Source organism: Heptranchias perlo, chromosome 3 (genome assembly GCF_035084215.1).
Source record: "Heptranchias perlo isolate sHepPer1 chromosome 3, sHepPer1.hap1, whole genome shotgun sequence".
In the NCBI taxonomy this organism is placed as follows: Eukaryota; Metazoa; Chordata; class Chondrichthyes; order Hexanchiformes; family Hexanchidae; genus Heptranchias; species Heptranchias perlo.
Window position 1 is genome coordinate 56,511,764 of NC_090327.1, and position 20,716 is coordinate 56,532,479.

At 40.3% G+C, this 20,716-nt stretch overlaps 1 protein-coding gene across 2 annotated transcripts in view; it reads left to right on the top strand.

The window, feature by feature from the left end:
- tatdn1 (TatD DNase domain containing 1) overlaps nt 1–19,062 on the top strand; it is a 30,374-nt gene extending 11,312 nt beyond the window's left edge. For both annotated transcript variants that reach the window (XM_067979753.1, XM_067979752.1), the window contains 6 exons: nt 76–161; nt 4,371–4,411; nt 6,048–6,124; nt 13,032–13,102; nt 13,807–13,933; nt 17,991–19,062. In XM_067979753.1, coding sequence (XP_067835854.1) covers nt 76–161; nt 4,371–4,411; nt 6,048–6,124; nt 13,032–13,102; nt 13,807–13,933; nt 17,991–18,093 — 505 coding nt within the window. In that variant the 3' untranslated portion in view covers nt 18,094–19,062. The remainder of the gene's footprint in view (nt 1–75; nt 162–4,370; nt 4,412–6,047; nt 6,125–13,031; nt 13,103–13,806; nt 13,934–17,990) is intronic.
- Nucleotides 19,063–20,716: the final 1,654 nt, after the last annotated feature.

Below are 20,716 nucleotides of genomic sequence, written 5' to 3' on the forward strand. Positions count from 1 at the left end.
CATGTTAACTGTTTGTTTATCCTTAATTGGTAAAGCTTATTATTAGAAATAATGAGAATATACTTTTTCTTCCAGATACTTTGAAAAGCAGTTTGACTTGGCAGAAGAAACTAAATTGCCCATGTTTCTACATTGCAGAAATTCACATCCAGAATTTTTAGGTATGATTGAAATGGGTGGCAGTGTTTCTATCAAAATACTAAATCAGGTTCTCCAATAGATAAATGCTTCATGTGGTGTAATACTGAGCCGTACATACTAAAAAGGTTCCAGTTTGATCAATGACGAATTAGCTGATCTCAACTGGGGCAGGAGTGGGATGCTACAATTGACTCAGTGCCCTTCAAGTATAGAGAGAGGAAATATCAGCCATGGTTTCCACTCCCATGTGCTTGCTGACACCCCAGCTGGGCAATGTGTGTGTGGATGTTGGTTGAAGACAAGGAGCAGGCTTGGCTATGATAATAAAATAGTCCACTGTTATGTTTCTGTCCCTCATCCTGGGGTCCAGAGTGGGGCAAGTCATAGGATCTGGTATCACTGGGAGAGCGGTCCTGGGGGTTTGGTGCATTGGGTGCAGTTCTGGGATCAGAGAGGGATTCCAGGGATCTGTGAGTGGGTGAAAAAGTTGTGAGGGGGGGATGGGGGGCTGTAGGGGGGGTGGGTGAGTGGGGTGGGAGTTCTGGGGTCGTCAGGACTTGGGAGAATTGGGGGCTGCAGTCCAGCACTATGGTGGGGGTGGGGGGTGCTGGGACCTGGCAGTGTTAGAGTGGGGGTCAGTTTCTAGTAGCCTTGTGGCGGAAGCAACCCAGGAGAATGAAATTCATCACAGGAACTTACTCTGAGTGTTTTGCAACATGCAACAAGTGTTTAGTGCTATTTTTAGCTTTTCAGTATGTTTATAGTAATGAAAATAAGAATAAATAAAGCTCCCAAAATGCATCTCGGACATTTTTCCCTTTATTTAGTATCCACATTCTGTTGTTAAACTCTCTCCTTCAGCCAGGTGACGTTGATGCTGAAAGGTTAACTATTGTGACCTAATCACTAAAAGTTTACAGAGTGATGATTTACAGTTGATTACTGGAAAATAAATCCATGTATATTATACTTATTTTATTTTAAAATGCAGAGTATCACTCCTGCAGCAAGGTGCCATTAACATTTGTGTAGTAATTAATAATTACAAGGAATTGCTAGACTTTATAGAGGAGGGTATTTCTAGAAATACCATGACATTTGTTGCTGACACCAAGTTATGTACTCAGGTGATTCATGTCAGAAAGGATGATAGCGTTCAAGAGGAACTGGGCAAATTAGGTGCATGGGCAGGTGGATTTTAATAGGAATGTAGAAACATAGGAACAGGAGTAGGCCATTCAGCCCCTCGTGCCTGCTCCGCCATTTGATAAGATCATGGCTGATCTATGATCTAACTCCATATACCTGCCTTTGGCCCATATCCCTTAATACCTTTGGTTGCCAAAAAGCTATCTATCTCAGATTTAAATTTAGCAATTGAGCTAGTATCAATTGCCGTTTGCGGAAGAGAGTTCCAAACTTCTACCACCCTTTGTATGTAGAAATGTTTTCTAATCTCGCTCCTGAAAGGTCTGGCTCTAATTTTTAGACTGTGCCCCCTACTCCTAGAATCCCCAACCAGCGGAAATAGTTTCTCTCTATCCACCCTATCTGTTCCCCTTAATATCTTATAAACCTTCTTAACTCTAGAGAATACAACCCCAATTTGTGTAATCTCTCCTCCTAACTTAACCCTTGAAGTCTGGGTATCATTCTAGTAAACCTACGCTGCACTCCCTCCATGGCCAGTATGTCCTTCCGAAGGTGCAGAGGCCAGAACTGCTTACAGTACTCCAGGTGTGTGGTCTAACCAGGGTTTTGTATAGCTGCAGCATAACTTCTGCCCCCTTGTACACTAGTCCTCTAGATATAAAGGCCACCATTCCATTAGCCTTATTGATTATTTTCTGCACCTGTTCATGACACTTCAATGATCTATGTACCTGAACCCCTAAGTCCCTTTGGATATCCACTGTTTTTAACTTTTTACCATTTAGAAAGTACCCTTTTCTATCCTTTTTTGATCCAAAGTGGATGACCTTACATTTGTCTACATTGAATTCCATTTGCCACAGTTTTGCCCATTCACCTAATCTATCAATATCCCTTTGTAATTTTATGTTTTCATCTACACTGCTTACAATGCCACCAATCTTTGTGTCATCGGCATACTTAGATATGAGACTTTCTATGCCTTCATCTAAGTCGTTAATAAATATTGTGAATAATTGAGGCCCCAAGACAGATCCTTGCGGGACTCCACTAGTCACATCCTGCCAATGTGAGTACCTACCCATTATCCCTACTCTCTGTCGCCTTTCGCTCAGCCAACCTCCTAACCAAGTCTGTACTTTTCCCTCGATTCCATGGGCTTCTATCTTAGCTAACAGTCTCTTATGTGGGACCTTATCAAATGCCTTCTGGAAGTCCATATAAATAACATCCATTGACATTCCCCTGTCCACTACTTTAGTCACCTCTTAATATGGATCGAAGTATAAGGTGATGCGTTAGCAAACTGAGAAAGGAAAGGGATTTGGCTCCAATTATTCACTAATGCTCTGGTCAGCAACAAGTGCCTCATCATCAAGGGGTATGGGGAGAGAGTGGGAATATGGTATTGAGATAGACGATCAGCCATGATCATATTAAATGGCAGAGCAGGCTCGAAGTGCCGAATGGCCTACTCCTGCTCCTATTTTCTATGTTTCTATCCTTGGGGTCCAAAGTGGGGCAAGTCATGGGATCTGGTATCACTGGGAGAGCGGTCCTGGGAGTTTGGTGCATTGGGTGCAGTTCTAGGATCAGAGAATGCTGAGAGGGAGTCCAGGGACCTGTGAGTGGGTGAAAAGGTTGAGGGGGGGTGGGTGAGTGGGGTGGGAGTTCTGGGGTCGTCAGGACTTGGGAGAATTTGGGGCTGCAGTCCGGCACTATGGTGGGGGTGGGGGGGGTGCTGGGACCTGGCAGTATTAGGGTGGGGGTCAGTTTCTAGTAGCCTTGTGCCGGAAGCATCCCAGGAGAATGGGACCCAAACTACTCCGGCTCTTTTGGACCATCAGGTGCCACTTCCATCACCATCCCCACCATGTTCCTTCTCCTCAACCGGTTTGCTACCCTTTTTGTACCCTTGGGCACTCACCCTGCTACTTTCTCAGTGGTGAGCCATTTCCTGTATTTACATTCTTGCCTTAATGCACTTACTGCATTAGTAGTCAGTTTGCCAATTTATACAGTCTTTAATACTAAATATAAATTGCAAAGGACAAACAAAAATGACTTCATAAAATGTACAAATGTTCATCATTAATGCAGTTTCTAAATTTTTATAGACATTTATTCATTTGAGAAATTATCCTTAAGGCCCAAAAAATGGTTCAGAAGAGAAAGCATTTTTAACTGAATTTTTAACCAGAATGAAGAGGGATGTGGTTCTGTCCGTGTGGGATTTTCCTGGATCAGTATAATTTTAACATTTACAGTGGCCTTCCAGCACCGTTTGTGCTCTCTATTGGCAGCTTACCTCGGTGGTGTGGGGGGGGAGGGGGTTGTGGGAGTGGGAGTTGAGGGAACTATGGCATTGCCACAGTGTTTAAGTGGCTCCAGCAGCTTAAAGGGGTAGGCCAGCAAGGAATTGGACGACAGCGCACAATAAGCATGCCTGAGAGTGCTACAGCAGGACCCAGAGTCCCCACATTTTCTGACTTCTCCGTAAAGCTTCTATTTGCCCAAATAAAGGAAAGGAAGTAGCAGAGATCTGGAACAGAGGGAAGTAGACCAACCAAAAGCATGGTACAGGCCAATTGGAAGGAGGTGGCCTTGATGCACCCTGGTCCAATTATCCCCCAGCCTCTAACCCACTCCCCACCTTTCACCTGTATTAATTAGTATTGCTTGTCTTAAATTTTATTGCTTCCTCCTTGGATTATGAGGGTAGGCAAGCTATCTGATCTCGCGCATCTGACTGTGTTGCTGTTTATCTGATCACATGGAGTTTGTTACTGCTACATGCACTGATTTGCTCTTGGTTTTAATTTACTATCTCATCTCTCTGTGAAAGCCTGGCCAAGTTCAAAGAATTTTGGGATCAAACCCACTTGATTTCTTCATCTTAGTCTTTGTTTTCTCTACTATGATTTTTTTTTAAATAAAAAATGTGAAAGTACATTTTTTAAAGAATTGTATAAACAAGCGATTAAATCCTTACTAATGCAAATATCTTAGATTGAGCAAAATGCACTAGACTTGATCTGCAGTAGAATTCTTATCAGTTTCAACTGCTTCATTTGTAGATATAATGAAGAGAAATATGGACAGATGTGTTGGAGGAGTGGTAAGTCTAACTGGAATGCTTATGTCAGTCCATCGGGCCCATTATAGAAATTCAGGAAATTGATTATCACTGTATGCACTTTTTTGTAATATGATCTTATACTACATCTTAATTCAAGAATTGTGTAGAAGTTTCCACATCTCCACACCAATGAGGAGGTTTACTGATTTACTTACGTGATAAATACGTAATTTAAATCAGTAAACCTCCTCATTGGTAGCACAAGTAGCACACACGGGGGTAAATTTTTGTCTTCACTATATGGGCGGTAATGTGGCTGAGTGGACCACTTACCTGTTATAGAAATTAATGGAATGAAAATTGGGAGGGTTCTATAACAAGTGATCCACTCTGGCAGATTATCACCCATGTGTTGATGGTGAAAATTTACCCCCTGGTCTTTGGAACTCAGGAACCATTACATATTAATTATATTCAAAACAAATATTTTTTGGCTAAAGTATGTTAAGTATTGGATCATATAAAAAAGAAAGAACTTGCATTTATATAGCATCTTATTGCCTCCTCAGGATGTCCCAAAGCGCTTTACGACCAATGGAATACTTTTGCATTGAATTCACTTGTTATATAGGCAAACAGCAAGGTCCTGCAAAAAGCAGATAAATTAATGACTAGATAATCTGTTTTTGTTGGTGTTGCTTGAGAGGGGAATGTTGGTCACATCACAGGACGAAGTCCCTGCTCCTCTTTGGTGCCATGGCAGCTTTTACATCAATCTAAGCAGGCAGATGGGGCCTCAGTTTAACATCTCACCATCTCACCTGAAATTCGACACCTCTGACAATACAGCCCCCTGCCCTGTACTGCACTGGAGTCTTGGCCTAAATTTTGTACTCCAATCTGTGGTGGGCTAAAATCCAGAATCTTTTGACATAGATATGTTCTTAAACATGTGTTAAGATCTTTTCTTCCCCCTAAATTTGATATAGGTCTTGACTGGTGTTTTCCACTTCTGCCAGCCCATAATTTCCAAACCCCCCCTCCCCCCCCCAAATTCATTTTAATGGATAGAAAATTGTGGGCTAGCGAACACACAGTAACAAAGCCTCGGGCCTCCTGTCATTTAATTTCTATGTATTGTATTCAATATTCTGATCCTTACCTTTGCTTGTGGCTTTATCTATCTTGTCTGACAAGCTTTTATGCATCTTTCATCACCTATCTACTTTTTTCTCAAGTTCTTGTTTCCCCCAACGATCTTTTATTTTCCCCCCAGTTTCGTCTATTATTGTCATTCTTTATTTTTTTCTCAGTTGATCCTCAGTCTGTCTTGATAGTTTGCATTTTGTTTTTGTTTCCTTATTCTTTAAGCCTTCTCAAATGACATGTATATCACCTGCCTCTTCTATGTGACCTTGTAGAATGCTTAAGTTGTCAAAGCTGAAACTTGATTTGGGCCTCTGTTAATGTGGTCAATAATGTCTTGGTGTGTTAGCTGATTCTGGGAGGGAAGATTTAGAGTAACAAATATTCACATTTATTTTATCATATTATCTATTCTACTTAAAATTATTATTTACCATCTCATGAAAGCCAGCATGTTATAGTTAGTGCATTTTAAAATCAAGAATTATTCAAGGGTGATTTGTAAATTTCACACATCAATTTTCTTTAGGTGCACTCTTTCGATGGTACAAAAGAAGAAGCTGCTGCACTTGTAGAATTGGGTCTCTATGTTGGAATCAATGGCTGGTAAGTTTCAATACACAAATTCAGTAGTAGTTACTGTGAATCTGGGGCCATCATAGTACATAAAGCAGCTGAAGTCGTAAACAGACTGAAGCCAGAGCCTGCTAGTCACGTATCTACTAAGCAGGATCCTGTTAGCTACAGGGATAAGGGGAGTTATTAGGCAACAGCAGAAGGCCTTCGAAGAGGTAGTTGACATCTCTTTGGAGCAATCGAGCTGCTACAAAGGTGAATTCTTATGCAGCACATCATGGGGTCATGAGGGTTATTGGGGAACATAGGAATAAGAGTAGGCCATTCATAAGAACATAAGAAATAGGAGCAGGAATAGGCCGTACGGCCCCTCGAGCCTGCTCCGCCATTCAACAAAATCATGGCTGATATTCTACCTCAACTCCATTTTCCCGCCCTATCCCCATATTCAGACCCTCAAGCCTGTTGCGCCATTCAATTAGATCACAGCTGATCTGTATCTCAATTCCATCTAACTGCCTTGGTTCTGTAACCCTTAATACCCTCGTCTAATAAAATTCTATCAATCTCAGTTTTGAAATTTGGGGGAGAGTTCCAGATTTCCGCTACCCTTTGTGTGAAGAAGTGCTTCCTGATATCACCCCTGAATGGCTTAGCTCTAATTTTAAGGTTTCGCCCCCTTGTTCTGGACTCCCCCTCCAGAGGAAATAGTTTCTCTCTATCTACCCTATCAAATCCTTTAATCATCTTAACCATTTTAATTAGATCATCCCTGATGAAGCAAGATCAGAGGGTTGTGTAATTACATGAAAGTGATCCACCAATCATGGTCAGTCTATTGACAATGACTAACTCTCCAACAGACCTGTGGGGGCATTGTCAGGGTCTGGAGAGAACATTATATTGAAGTGGCATCTGACCCAATAGATCATAGTAAGGACCATCTACGTGGAGGCTGGAAAAGCCAGTGGAGTGCACTAGACACATCGAAGACTTTAATGAACCAATTCAGTGGGACGAAGTAGACTCTTTACTGCACTTCTAGTTAACAGTAGGATGGAGGATTTGGATGATATTCCTTCCAAATTTTTAAAAGCTGCTCTAGATGAGAGCTGGGGTTGGTGTGGTGGTGGGGGGGGGGGGGGGGCGTCAGCAATGGTCTTGGAGAATATAGGAACAAGAGTAGGCCATTTAGCCCCTCGAGCCTGCTCCGCCATTCTATTTTTTTGATTCGTTCATGGGATGTGGGTGTCGCTGGCAAGGCCAGCATTAATTGCCCATCCCTAATAATGTTCTATGAGAACATGGCTGATCTGTGACCTAACTCCATATATTCGCCTTGGCCCCATATCCCTTAACAAGGATTATGGTTAACAAAAATCAATCAATCTCAGATTTAAAATTAACAATTGAGCTAGCATCAAATGCTGTTTGCGGAAGAGCGTTCCAAACTTCTACCACCCTTTGTGTGTAGAAGTGTTTCCTAACCACTCCTGAAAGTCTTGGTTCTTATTTTTAGGCTATGTCCCCTAGTCCTAGACACCCCAACCAGCAGAAATAATTTCTCTTTATCTACCCTATCAGTTCCCCTTAATATCTTGAAAACTTCGATCAAATCACCCCTTAATCTTCTAAATTCCAGGGAATACAACCCTAGTTTGTACAATCTCTCCTTGTAATTTAACCCTTGGAGTCTAGGTATCATTTTAGTAAATCTACGCTGCACTCCCTCCAAGGCCAATATATGCTTCCTAAGGTGCGGTGCCCAGAACTGAACAGAGTACTCCAGGTGTGGTCTAACCTGGGCTTTGTTTTGCTATAGCATAACTTCTACCATCTTGTATTCTAGTCCTCTAGATAAAAAGGCCTTTTTGATTATTTTCTGTACCCGTCCATGACATTTTAATGATCTATATACATGGACCCCTAAGTCTCTTTGGACCTCCACTGTGTTGAGCTTTTCACCATTTAGTAAGTATTCTGATCTATCCTTTTCAGGTCCAAAGTGGATGACCTCACACTTGCCTACATTGAAATCCATTTGCCACAGTTTTGCCCATTCACTTAATCTATTAATATCTCTCTCTAATTTTACGCTTCCATCTACACTGCTTACAATGCTGCCTATCTTTATGTCATCGGCAAACTTGGATATGTGGTTCTCTATCCCATCATCTAAGTCATCAATAAATACAGCGAATAGTTGAGGCCCCAACACAGATCCCTGTGGAATACCACTAGTACTGCCCATTATCCCTACTCTCTGTCTCCTGCCGCTCAGGCAACTTCTTAACCAGGTCAATAATTTGCCCTCAATTCCATGAGCTTCAACTTTAGCTAACAATCTCTTATGAGGGACTTTATCGAATGCTTCTGGATGTCCACATAAACAACATCCATAGTCATTCCCCTGTCCATTACTTTAGTCACCTCTTCAAAAAATTCATTCAGGTTTGTCAGGCATGACCTACCCTTTACAAATCTATGCTGGCTCTCTCTGATCAGCTGAAAATTTTCAAGGTGTTCAGTCATCCTATCCTTAATTATAAACTCTAGTAATTTCCCAACAATAGATGTTAGGTTAACTGGTCTATAATTCCCTGGTTTCCCTCTCACACCTTTCTTAAATAGCAGAGTGACGTGCAATTTTCCAATCTAAAGGAACGGTTCCTGAATCGAGAGAATTTTGGAAGATTATAGTTAGGGCTTCTGCAATGTTCTCACCTACTTCCTTTAAAACCCTGGGATGGAAACCATCTGGTCCTGGGGATTTGTCACTCTTTAATGCCATTATTTTCTTCATTACTGTTAATTTGCTTTTTTTAATTAAGGTCAGTCCCCGTCCCTGATTCAAAATTAGTTTCCTTGGGGTGTCCGGCATGCTACCCTCTTCCTCTACTGTAAATACTGACACAAAGTAATTATTTAACATGTCCGACATTTCCTTATTTTCATTTACAATATCACCATTATCAGTTTTTAAGGGGTCCATGTTGCTTCTGACCATCCTATTTTTTCTAATATAATTGTAAAAATGTTTTGTGTTGATTTTGATATTCCTTGCAAGTTTCTTTTCATACTCCCTTTTTGTGGCTCTTACTATCTGCTTTGTCACCCTTTGCTGTTCTTTGTATCTCTCCTAGTCGTCAGGATCAGTGCTATTTTTTTGCATTTTTGTATGCTTTTTCTTTTAATTTTATGTTGTCCCTTACCTCTTTTGTCGTCCGTGGCTGTTTCTTTTGGCAAGTAGAGCTCTTGCCCCTTAGGGGTATAAACTGGTTTTGTATCACGCTAAATTCTTTTTTAAACACCTCCCACTGATCTTCTGTCGTTTTACCCATTAACAGATTTGCCCAGTTTACTGTGGACAGTCTCTGTCTCATCCCGTTGAAGTTGGCCTTACCTAAATTTAGAATCTTAGTAGCTGTTACGGGTTTCTCCCTTTCAAGCACAATGTTGAACTCGATCATATTATGATCGCTATTAGATAAATGTTCACACACCTTTAGGCTGTTAACTCAATCTGGCTCATTACTTATTATTAAATCTAATATGGTTTGCCCCCTTGTTGGTTCTAGGACATATTGTTACAGAGAGTTGTCCTGAACACACTCAAGAAATTCGCTACCTATCTGACATGAGCTTGTCTGCTTATCCCAATCAATATGAAAGTTGAAAGCCCTCATTAAAACCACTCAGCCTTTGCTATGTGCTTGTCTAATCTCTGCATTTATACTTTCAGGAACCACTGACAACCCTTGGAGTGGCCAATTTGAGGCAATTGAATAGGATTCTGTTTGAAATAATTGGTTGGGTGGTAGGAGACAGAGAGTAGGGATAAAGCGTTTGTTCTCTGATTGGTGGGATGTGAAAGTGGTTTTCCCCAGAGATCTGCTTTTCACCATATATATTAATCACTTAGATAAAGAAATAGAAAGTTGTATATCCAAGTTTGCAGCTGACACTAAACTAGAATGCACAGTAAGTTGATGGGAATTCAACATGAGAAGTGTGAGGTTGTCCACTTTGGATGGCATCATAAGTGTCTGTTCCAGGTATTTCTGAAAGTATTTCAGCACTCCTTTTCCCAAATGATAATGTGTTTAGGCAGAATCACCTGGGGATCTAGTATGCTCTCCTCACCATCTTGAACAATGGGCTAACCAGTGGGATATTGGAGTGGTGCCTCCAAGTGTAGTATTTATGGCCTTGTAGAGTTGTAGAAGGGACCTCAAATGTATTGATTGGAAAATACAAGGGGCATGTGTCCTAGTTGTTGATTCATATCGGTAGATGCAACTTCACCCCGGACACAGTCCATCGGGATTCCGCTGAGAAGGGGTGAAAAGCACTTTAGTCTTATCTATCTTCAACAATAGCAAAATTGTAATAAGCTTGTTGCATATAACGTGTGTCCAATCAGTTCGTCATGGTTCAGAATTCCTAGACATGCAATGGAAGGGTTTCCTCTGCCCAGGTTCAAGGTCCCCATTCAAGATCTCTTCTCTCCCCATTCTATGACTAGTTGCTGTCTCTTCTCCTCTATCCCCATTCCCCAGTTAGCTTCTACCTCCTCGAGCCTCCAATCTGCTGCTGCCTCCTCATCTTTTTCCTCAAGTTCCTGATCAGCCACTTCCCCAATCGGCTAATCTGCAAAGCTCCCACTGTGAGGGCTACCTGTGTACCCTCCTAGCGCAGGGTCTAATTATAATGTAACATATTAAAATATAAATATTTAAAATCCATAACAATAAATAGGAAATAACCCATATGTACCACAGACCAGGATTTAAATCCCTTGAGGATTCTTTTAAAAATTAATATAAAATGTTAAACTAAGAATTTTTACTTTAAAGCTTTTGCCTCCAGGAAAAGCAAATAAGCTAGTACTGAGGAATAAAGGTTTCCTTTCTCTTTAAATGTAATTCATCTGCTAAATATCTATTTGTATTATAAATCTCATGTATGTACGCATTTGTTATTTACAAACTTCGCTTCCTCTCCTCACAATCTTTTTGATCATGCTTATGTCAACATTTAACAATGATATTTCCTATGTAATCAGTTATAGTGGGAATTCCCTTGTAAATAGTCCTGGTGATGCTATAGTTGCAGGCTGTGTCTACTAAGTGACATTGTAGCTCCACCATATCCTGTAACATTGCATCCTCTTGACACGCCATAAGTAGTGCCACGGGAGATCTACGAGTAACATTTAAAAATCTTGCATATAATGCACACTTCCTGAGTCACATTTACTTCCTGTAACACTTTCCCCTCTCACATTTTCCAAATTAAGCCCATATTATTAAAAAAAACGCATATCCACTGACTCGTGAGCAATACCATGGGAGATCTGCTAATATATTTTAAAATCCTATTTTATACTAATAAAAGTAGCCTTTATTGGCAAATAAATGGATTGGATACCAAAAACGCTGGTCTTGTATCACAGTTTCTTGCTTGCTGTCTCTTTTGTCCCATAATTTTTTACTGATTGTTCTCAATGAGGGTAATTAATGTTGGAATGGAACAGTAATAAGAAACTGGACTAACTGCCGTTGCCATGGGACCAATAGCGAGAAACTACAGGATGTCGAGACTATTTTCAAGGATGCTCTTGTCAGTTTATAAATTCTAATGTTTCAAGTAAATTGATCTTTAACAGGAATTATTGTTGCATTATTAACTCTTGAGGATTGGAGCAGCACTTGTGCAGCAAATAAAAACAATTCATTTGATTGACTACTTTTTAACACAAGGTATTGCTTACAATCAGAGATGCGAATCATGCTTGGGAGAAATTATCTTTGTCTTGCAAAATCTGCCATTATATCAGTGGCCTTATTACTTTATTTCAAATGGTTCATCACAGGTTTTAAAGGGTTTACTCAAACAGAGTTTTCAAGAATTTTTCTTATCACACCCGTCCCACAGATTTAAACCCCTTTTTCCTCGAGCTCTGAAAATTAAATGGAAATTCATCTCCTTCCCCCCCCCCCCCCAACTCCTCCATCTTAGCTGATGTTCCCATCCTTATCTGCTTTGCTTTTCAAAATTAAAGGAGAATTTTTCTACTGGTCATCCTCCAGACTGATAGATTTAAGACAATGTCTATTCCAGATGGGGGTGTCAGTATTTTTGAAAGTCCTATGTTAAGACATTTATTTGCACTGATTTTAGATGTTCAAAAGACATCCAATAATTGCAGCCTTAATACTTCATTACACTTTTCATTGTAATAAAAAGACTCCAGTCTTAAATGCACAGCATTTTTTTAAAAAATGCAAAATTCTACACTGCAGGTGGCAGCAAGTATAATAAATGTAAACCGAGGACAGTAATTTACAGCTAAATAGATTGTTAGAATCAGATCCTATTTTCTTTGTAATTAACATTTCTGGTCTTTTAACAAAGATAATCAGTATCTTGTCAGTTAAAGTGAATAAACTCAATCTACCCCAGTTTAATAAAAGCAAACCTTTTAGTATGTGTGGAGTTCAAATTTTCTTCCAGTTTTACTATTTAAAAAATACTTTTTTAATGTCAGAAGCAATTGAAATATTTAAGTTTATGTTATCATGGCTACTTCTGCTCCTGCAGCGCCAATTCTTTTGCTGGTTGAGTTGGTAGGTGTATTTATTGTGAATAATTGACTGATGAGTGACTTCAATGAATTCAAGCAGAATATTGATTGAGTAGATTTGAGTTAATAGAATGATATATGATGGAGAGCATGTAGCATGTGTAGAAATTGAGGAAGGCTGGGACAGAAGGAGTTTAAAAATCAGTAACGTTAATTATATCTATATAATAGCAGCATTCATTAAATTATTTGAAACATTATCCCAGTTAAAATTAAAATCTAGGATATTTGAATAATGGGATTACAGTTCTTAAATACTCATTGTGTTAAGTGCAAACTTGATTCTTTCAGCTCCTTAAAAACAGAATCCAATCTTGAAGCCATGAAATCTATCCCGAGTGAAAGGTTGATGATAGAAACTGGTAAGTTACATTTCTGGAGTTATCCAAGATGTAAAATTTAGATATAGACCAACAATAGAACACTGTTCCTGCACCCACTTCAGAATTGTACCATTTAGTTTATATTGCTTTTCCTCATTCTTCCTGCCAAAATATATCACTTCGCACTTCTTTGCGTTAAATTTCATCAGCCATGTGTCCCCACCAGCCTGTCTATGTCCTCTTGAAGTCTATTGCTATCCTTCTCACTGTTTATTACACTTCCAAGTTTTGTGTCATCTGCAAATTTTGAAATTGTGCCCTGTACACCCATTACTGTACAGTCATTAATATATATCAAAAAAAGCAGTGGTCCTAGTATCGACCCCTGGGGAACACCACTGTATACCTTCCTCCAATCTGAAAAACGACCGTTCACCACTACTCTCTGTTTCCTGTCACTTAGCCAATTTCGTATCCACGCTGCCACTGCCCATTTTATTCCATGGGCATGAATTGCATCTGCATCCTTATGGCTGAATTGAGGCAACCTCACTTCATGTAGGATCTTTATTGCTGGCAGAGAAAGCTCATGAAGGGTTGAAAGCCCATGATGAGTTTAAATCCAGACCCCAGAAGTGAAAGGATAGTGTATTAATAAAAGAGGGTGTCCGGATGAGAAACTAATAGAGAGGATCTTGTTGTCTGTCCTTTCATGTAATTATTTGTTTATATTCTTTGAAAAGACGCACCATGGTGTGGAGTAAAGAACACTCACGCAGGTGCTAAGTTTGTGAAAACAACCTTTCCTACAAAGAAGAAGTGGGAAGAGGGATACTGCCTCAAGGACAGGAATGAACCGTGCCATATTATGTGAGTACCTGTATTAAGAATAGTTCCCACACAGCTGACTCAAATGTTCAACATCTTTTGTGTCCGTGCATTTTGCTGGGACTATCTCTCAAGGTGATTATTGTAAATGAGGGACCATTAGGGACACATTTCCAAGATACAGCACACACTAGAGCTTAGTAATCATAGAATCATAGAAGGGTTATAGCACCAAAGGAGGCCATTTGGCCCATTGAGTCCATGCCAGCTCTATGCAAGAGCAATCCAGCTAGTCCCGCTCCCCTGCCCTATCCCGGTGGCTTTGTAAATTTTTTCCTTTCAAGTACTTATCCAGTTCCTTTTTGAAGGCCATGATTGAATCTGCCTCCACCACCCCCTCAGGCAGTGCATTCCAGATCCTAACCACTTGCTGTGTTTAAAAAAAAAGCTTTTCCTCATGTCACCTTTGGTTCTTTTGCCAATCACCTTAAATCTATGTCCTCTGGTTCTTGATCCTTCCGCAAATGGGAACAGTTTCTCTCTATCTACTCTGTCTGGACCCTTCATGATTTTGAATACCTTTATCAAATCTCCTCTCAAACTTCTCTGTTCCAAGGAGAACAACCCCAGCTTCTCCAGTCAAGAAACAGCTATTCAGCGTGCTCCACTACCCACATTGTATTTTGGTATCCAGTAGTATCACTTTGTTTCCTAGATGGGGAATTGATTTAGTTTTCTTCCCCGTGCATCATCCAAGATAGAATGCAATGCACTAGGCACAATCCTTCCACAAGTTTCTAAATCTACGTGGACAAAAGTTATTTCTTAAGTTTAGCTTATAGCCTCTGTAGCTTAAAATAATTCATAAATTGTCAACCTCTGATCCCAGCAATCAGGTACACAGCTTACAAATTGGGGACACATGCTCAAAAAAGGAGAAACCTTTTTTTTTTGGCTGTGCACACTAATTTTCATGATTTAAACAGGGAATCTATCTATAATACGTTACAAGTATTGTGAACATGTGCACTCCTTCTTTAGCCACCCTTTATTACTTCCTCCTGACATGTTCTTTTTAACCGTACTTGTCTCTCATCTAAACTATACCTATCTAAACTTACTTTGAGTCTTCCCAGCTCCTATTTCCAAGGAAGGTGGTACTGCCTGAGGTATACTTGGCCTTTCACCTCACCTGTCTCCGTCCAGCCCCAACTCCCACCATCACTTCAAGCCCTAACCAGACTGTCCCAGCACTTATCCAGTTTAAAGTTGGTTCCTTGTCACTACAAGAATGCAGCTTTTCTTTGTGGAGACAGGATTGCCTGAATGGGTTCCTTGTATTAGCTTATATAAATGCTGTTTGCCATTTAAATAATTTGGGCTTTTCCAGCTTACAAGGTGGACAAGCATTTACTTTTTAAAAAACATTATGGGGAGAATTTTCCATCATCCTACTTCTCCTCCTCCAACCCCCCCCCCACCCCAGTACTCTCCTGCCACTCCTATCGACCCTGAGCACCCATTTTTTTTATGTTCCCCTAATGCCTCTTGCTACTCCCATCCTCCTGTCCCAAGAGCCTTATCTCCCTCTCCCTGCCACACTCGTTTCTTTCTGCCATGTCGCTGCTTCCAAACTAACTACAGTCCCCACCACTTACACCGTCCCCGTTTATCCTGGACAGCCACCTATATCGGGCAAATGGTGCAAACCATTTGCCATCACAATAGGCGTCCATTACTAAGGCGCCGCTTAAACTGTATTAAGCAGGCCAACTATTTCAGGCTATTTAAGCAGCTGTTTGAGTGCAATTACCAGTCATTAAATCCTTTCAGGCAGCCCCAAGTGACAAAGCCTGCTGAAACTTGAGCTGCATTTACACTACCTGCTGTAGTGGTGAAACTGACCAGATCACTGCGTACGTCAGTCCCATTCAGCTCATCGTAGCTGAGTAAGGTGAAAAATTTCCATCTCACATAGCTTGTCTGTAGCCAGGAATATTTTCCACAAATATAATTATAAGAAATATTAACAATGTAGAAGCTCAGAAATCCTCTTCAGATCACCATCAGCAAATTCCGACTGGAGCGGGAGAGAAATGGAGAGATTGCCTGCAAGAAGCCACTTCCTGACCGCTACTTTGGAGAATCACCTCCATGAGAGAGTGGAGATCTGAACTCAAATCCCAGAGCTGACAGTACTTAATCAACGAGTTAAGTTTTAATTTCTGAAGTTGTGCAAATCTAACCCGATACACCGGCCATTGTGTACAGCGAGCAAACCACGTTCGCACAAACCCGCCCGCTACAAATGGTGGGGACTGTACCTAGCCCTTCCCACTCCATCTTGTCACTCCCACTCCACCCAAGCTTTTCCCCATACTTGCCATTACGGATCCTTCCCCAACAAAATCCCCGTCAATGTGCTTTTCTCAGCCACAGCACACAACCAGATTCCCCCTCTCAATACTCCAAACCCAATTTCCTATCTTCCCCAATGTTCCACACCCTGCCATTGATATCCAAGTGCTCCCACAACTCAAGACACCCCTCCCACCCACTAGCTTAAACATCCACTCCCTCCACCATCTGCAGCAACTCGCCAAGCACCTCCCAAACCCACGACATCCACCACCTAGAAGGACAAGAGCAGCTGGGTCAAAATTTTGGAACTCCCTACCTAACAGCATTGTGGGAGCACCTGTGTACAGTTTTGGTCTCCTTACCTAAAGAAGGATATACTTGTCTTAGAAGGTGGTTCATGAGATTGATTCCTGGGATGAGAGGGTTGTCCTATGAGGAGAGGTTGAGTAGAATGGGCCTATACTCTCTGGAGTTCAGAAGAATGAGAGGTGATCTCATTGAAACATTGAAGATTTAAGCTTGACAGGGTAAATGCTGAGAGGCTGTTTCCCCTGGCAGGAGAGTCTAGAACTAGGGGTCATAGTCTCAAGATAAGGGGCCGGCCATTTAGGACTGAGATGAGGAAAAGTCTCTTCACTCAGAGGATTGTGAATCTTTGGAATTCTCTATCCCAGAGGGCTGTGGATGCTGAGTCGTTGAGTATACTCAAGGCTGAGATCGAATGATTATTGGATGCTAGGGGAATCAAGAGATATGGGGATAGGGCAGGAAAGTGGAGTTGAGGTTGAAGATCAGCCATGATCTTATTGAATGAAGCAGGCTCGAGGGGCTCTATGGCCTACTCCTGCTCCTATTTCTTATATTCTTGTGTTCTAAATGCCGGCCTTGCCAGCAATGCCCACATCCCGAGAATGAATTTTTTGATAAAAAATTGTGCTCTCCTGGAGTTAAGATTAAGATACAGTATTGAAGCAATTTAGATGGATGTCGATTTGAGTGTCTTTGTGTCATCAATTATATCATTATACTCTTGACATTTTGACCGACACCATCAAAACGACAACACTCCTTTATATTTTAAAAAAACCTCAATCAGCACTGTAGTGTTAGTGTTGCAAGTTCTAATCAATAATCAGCTGAATACCAACATGATGAAGTGTGGCAAAGCATCTGAAAACAATCATGACAATGGTATCAATGGTTCAACAGCATTACGTCCAGATTCAACAAACTGTGTGCCAAGGCTGAAAGAGCAAAATTGCAACACTTCATTATGATAAATTCAGTAATCATTTTAAAATCTCAAGCAGTTTGCTGATTGTGGATATAACTGAGTGCCAGTGTTTTCAGGAGTCCCCAGGTCTTCGGTCTCTGCAGATCTGCCCAAGTGCAGTTTGAAGGCCAGTGTAGATAATCTCCCTTGCAGGATATGTAAATTAGGATCAGTTGCATGCAGAAACAGAGACAAAAGTGATGTAGAAGAAGCTTGTGCCAGCTAAACGCAGGAAATGAAGCTATCTATTTCAATGTGTATGAATATTCAGCCAGAAGACAGACCATCAGTTGTGACCAAACTAGCTTTTCAGAAAAATACTGCTGCAGAAACTTTGTAATGTTTCATATAGAACATAAAGAACACAAAATCTGAGTTGGTTTAGAAATATATAGTTTTCCAATATTGACAGTCTCTAATTACCAGTTACATTAGTCCATACTAATATTCATTTTTCCTTAATAGTCAAATATTGGAGATAATGGCTGCAGTGCGAGAAGAGGACACACGTGAACTGAGCAACACCATGTACAATAATACTGTGAAGGTGTTCTTTCCTGATAGTTGATAAGCAAGCATATCATTCTGATCAGTTTATTTTAAAATCAAAACAACTTAACGGGCAGCTGGCAGTGACACCCATCTCCAGGGGTACTACCTAGTTTATTCCATTGTTCAAACTGGATGTTGAACTCAATGCACGAGCTACTATAGAGTCAAAGTGAATTTACCCTCATCCATTATCATACATTTTCTGTTTAAAGTGAATGAACTTTGCACATTTTGATAACAAAGGGAGATCCTTTTGAAAAGTTGCAATTTAGATAGGAGGGAAAATAGACTATGCCTGTGATGCATGGATGGCAGTTTCCCTCCTGTGCCTACCTGAACAAGTTTAAAAAGTCTAATTAAACTGACATAATATTAATTAAAGTACCTTAAAGTGGGATTTTTAAATATATATAATATATATATATATAGTACCTCAATGTATGAAATCAACATATTGTACATTTGCCATATTATTGCATTATAATCCTGATTGCTTATAACTTCGTTGTAATACATCTCTGGCACAGAGATCAGTATTGATTAGATATCTAGCCTTATGTAAAGAATCAAATGGTCAAAGGTATATTACGTGGGCTTGTTTGGTTTGGAGCAGGATGTGTACGTGTGGCATAGTCCAGAACAAACAAGGAACCGCATCACATTAGTATGCAATTCTGTCTGATCAGTTTTTTAGCATATATGGGAAATATATATGTATTACGATCTTAAAATGTATTGCAGTGCCTCATGTTGAGCAGACCTTTGTAATTTGTGTGCATATATGGATGAAGATGTTATGTTACAGTTTTGTTCTAGTGCCCATTGAGATAAAAATACAAATGGTTGAGGAAGATGTGGAACAATGTAGTTATCATGTTGTACAGAATCCATGTTAATGACCCAACATTGGGACAAAATTACTTCTGGAATCTTGATTAATATGATCATTTGTTTGAAAATAAAACTCTTGTGCTTAATTATAAAACATTCTTTTGTGCTCAAAATCTCTTAAAGTTGCATGTACCACATGTTTAATGAAAACTACAGCTGCACTAAGTCACATTTTGAAACAATGTTTTTTTGATATTACAGAAAGGCACTATATAATTGCAAGTTTTATTACATCTTTCACAAATGTCCCGAGGAGCTTCACTTACAATAAATTACTTTGAAGTGCAGTGATGACCAATTACCTTAACGTTGGTGGTAGGAAAGATAATGGAATCCCAAGATGTAATAGAAAAACATCTAGAAACTGCAAATATAATAAAGAATAGTCAGCATGGATTTCAAAAGGGAAGGTCATAGTATCATAGTAGGTATAGCACAGGAGGCGGCCATTCGGCCCATCGTGCCTGTGCTGGCTCTTTGAAAGAGCTATCCAATTAGTCCCATTCCCCTGCTCTTTCCCCATAGCCCTCTAAATTTTTTCTCTTCAAGTATTTATCCAATTTACTTTTGAAAGTTACTATTGAATCTGCTTCCACTACCCTTTCCGGCAGTACATTGCAGATCATTACACTTCTGCGTAAAAAAATGTTTCCTTATGTCGCCTCTGGCTCTTTAGCTGATCACCTTAAATCTGTGTCCTCTGTGTACTTACCCTTCTGCCAATGGGAACAATTTCTCCTTATTTAATCTGTCAAAACCGTTCATAATTTTGTTTTGAAATTCAGAAGTATCAAATGTCTCTTTCAAATGTCCCCTTAACCATCTCTGTTCTAAGAAGAACAACCCCAGCTTCTCCAATCTCTCCACATAACTGAAGTCCCTCATCCCTGGTACCATTCTAGTAAATCTCTTCTGCACCCCATCTAAGGCCTTGACATCCTTCCTAAAGTGCAGTGCCCAGAACTGAACACATTCAATACTCAGGCTGAGGCCTAACCAGTGTTTTATAAAGGTTTAGCATAACTTCCTTTCTTTTCTACTCTATGCCTCTGTTAATAAAAACAGGATCATATATGCTTTTTTAACAGCTTTCTTAACTTGTCCTGCCACTATCAAAGATTTGTGTGTGATCAAACTTGACCTATCTTATTGAATTCTTTGAAGAAGTAACAGAAAGGGTAGACAAGGGTAATGCAGTAGATGTAATATGTTTGGATTTTCAAAAGGCCTTCGGTAAGGTACCGCATAGTAGACTCATGGCTACAGTCAGAACATGTGGAGTTGGGACAGGTAGCAGAATGGACAGCAAGCTGGCTACAAAGCAGAAAACAGGGAGTAGGGGTTAAGGGTAGCAATGCAGATTGGCAAAAAAGTGGGAAGTGGTGTTCTACAAGGATCGGTGCTGGGACCACTGTTGTTCACAGTTTACATAAACGAATTGGACTCGGGAATTGGAAGTACAATTTCAGAATTTGCAGACAACACCAAATTGGGGGGGGGGTGGGTGGTATAATTAATACTGGATGACTGCGACACACTTGGAGCATTGTGAACAGTTCTGGTCTCCATATTATAAAAAGGATACAGAGGCACTGGAGAAGGTGCAAAAAAAAAATTACTAGGATGATCTCAGAACTGAGAGGTCATATCTATCAGGTAAGATTGAACAGGCTCGGGCTCTTTTCTCTAGATAAGAGAAGACTGAGGGGTGACCTGATAAGTCTTTAAGATTATGAAAGGGTTTGATA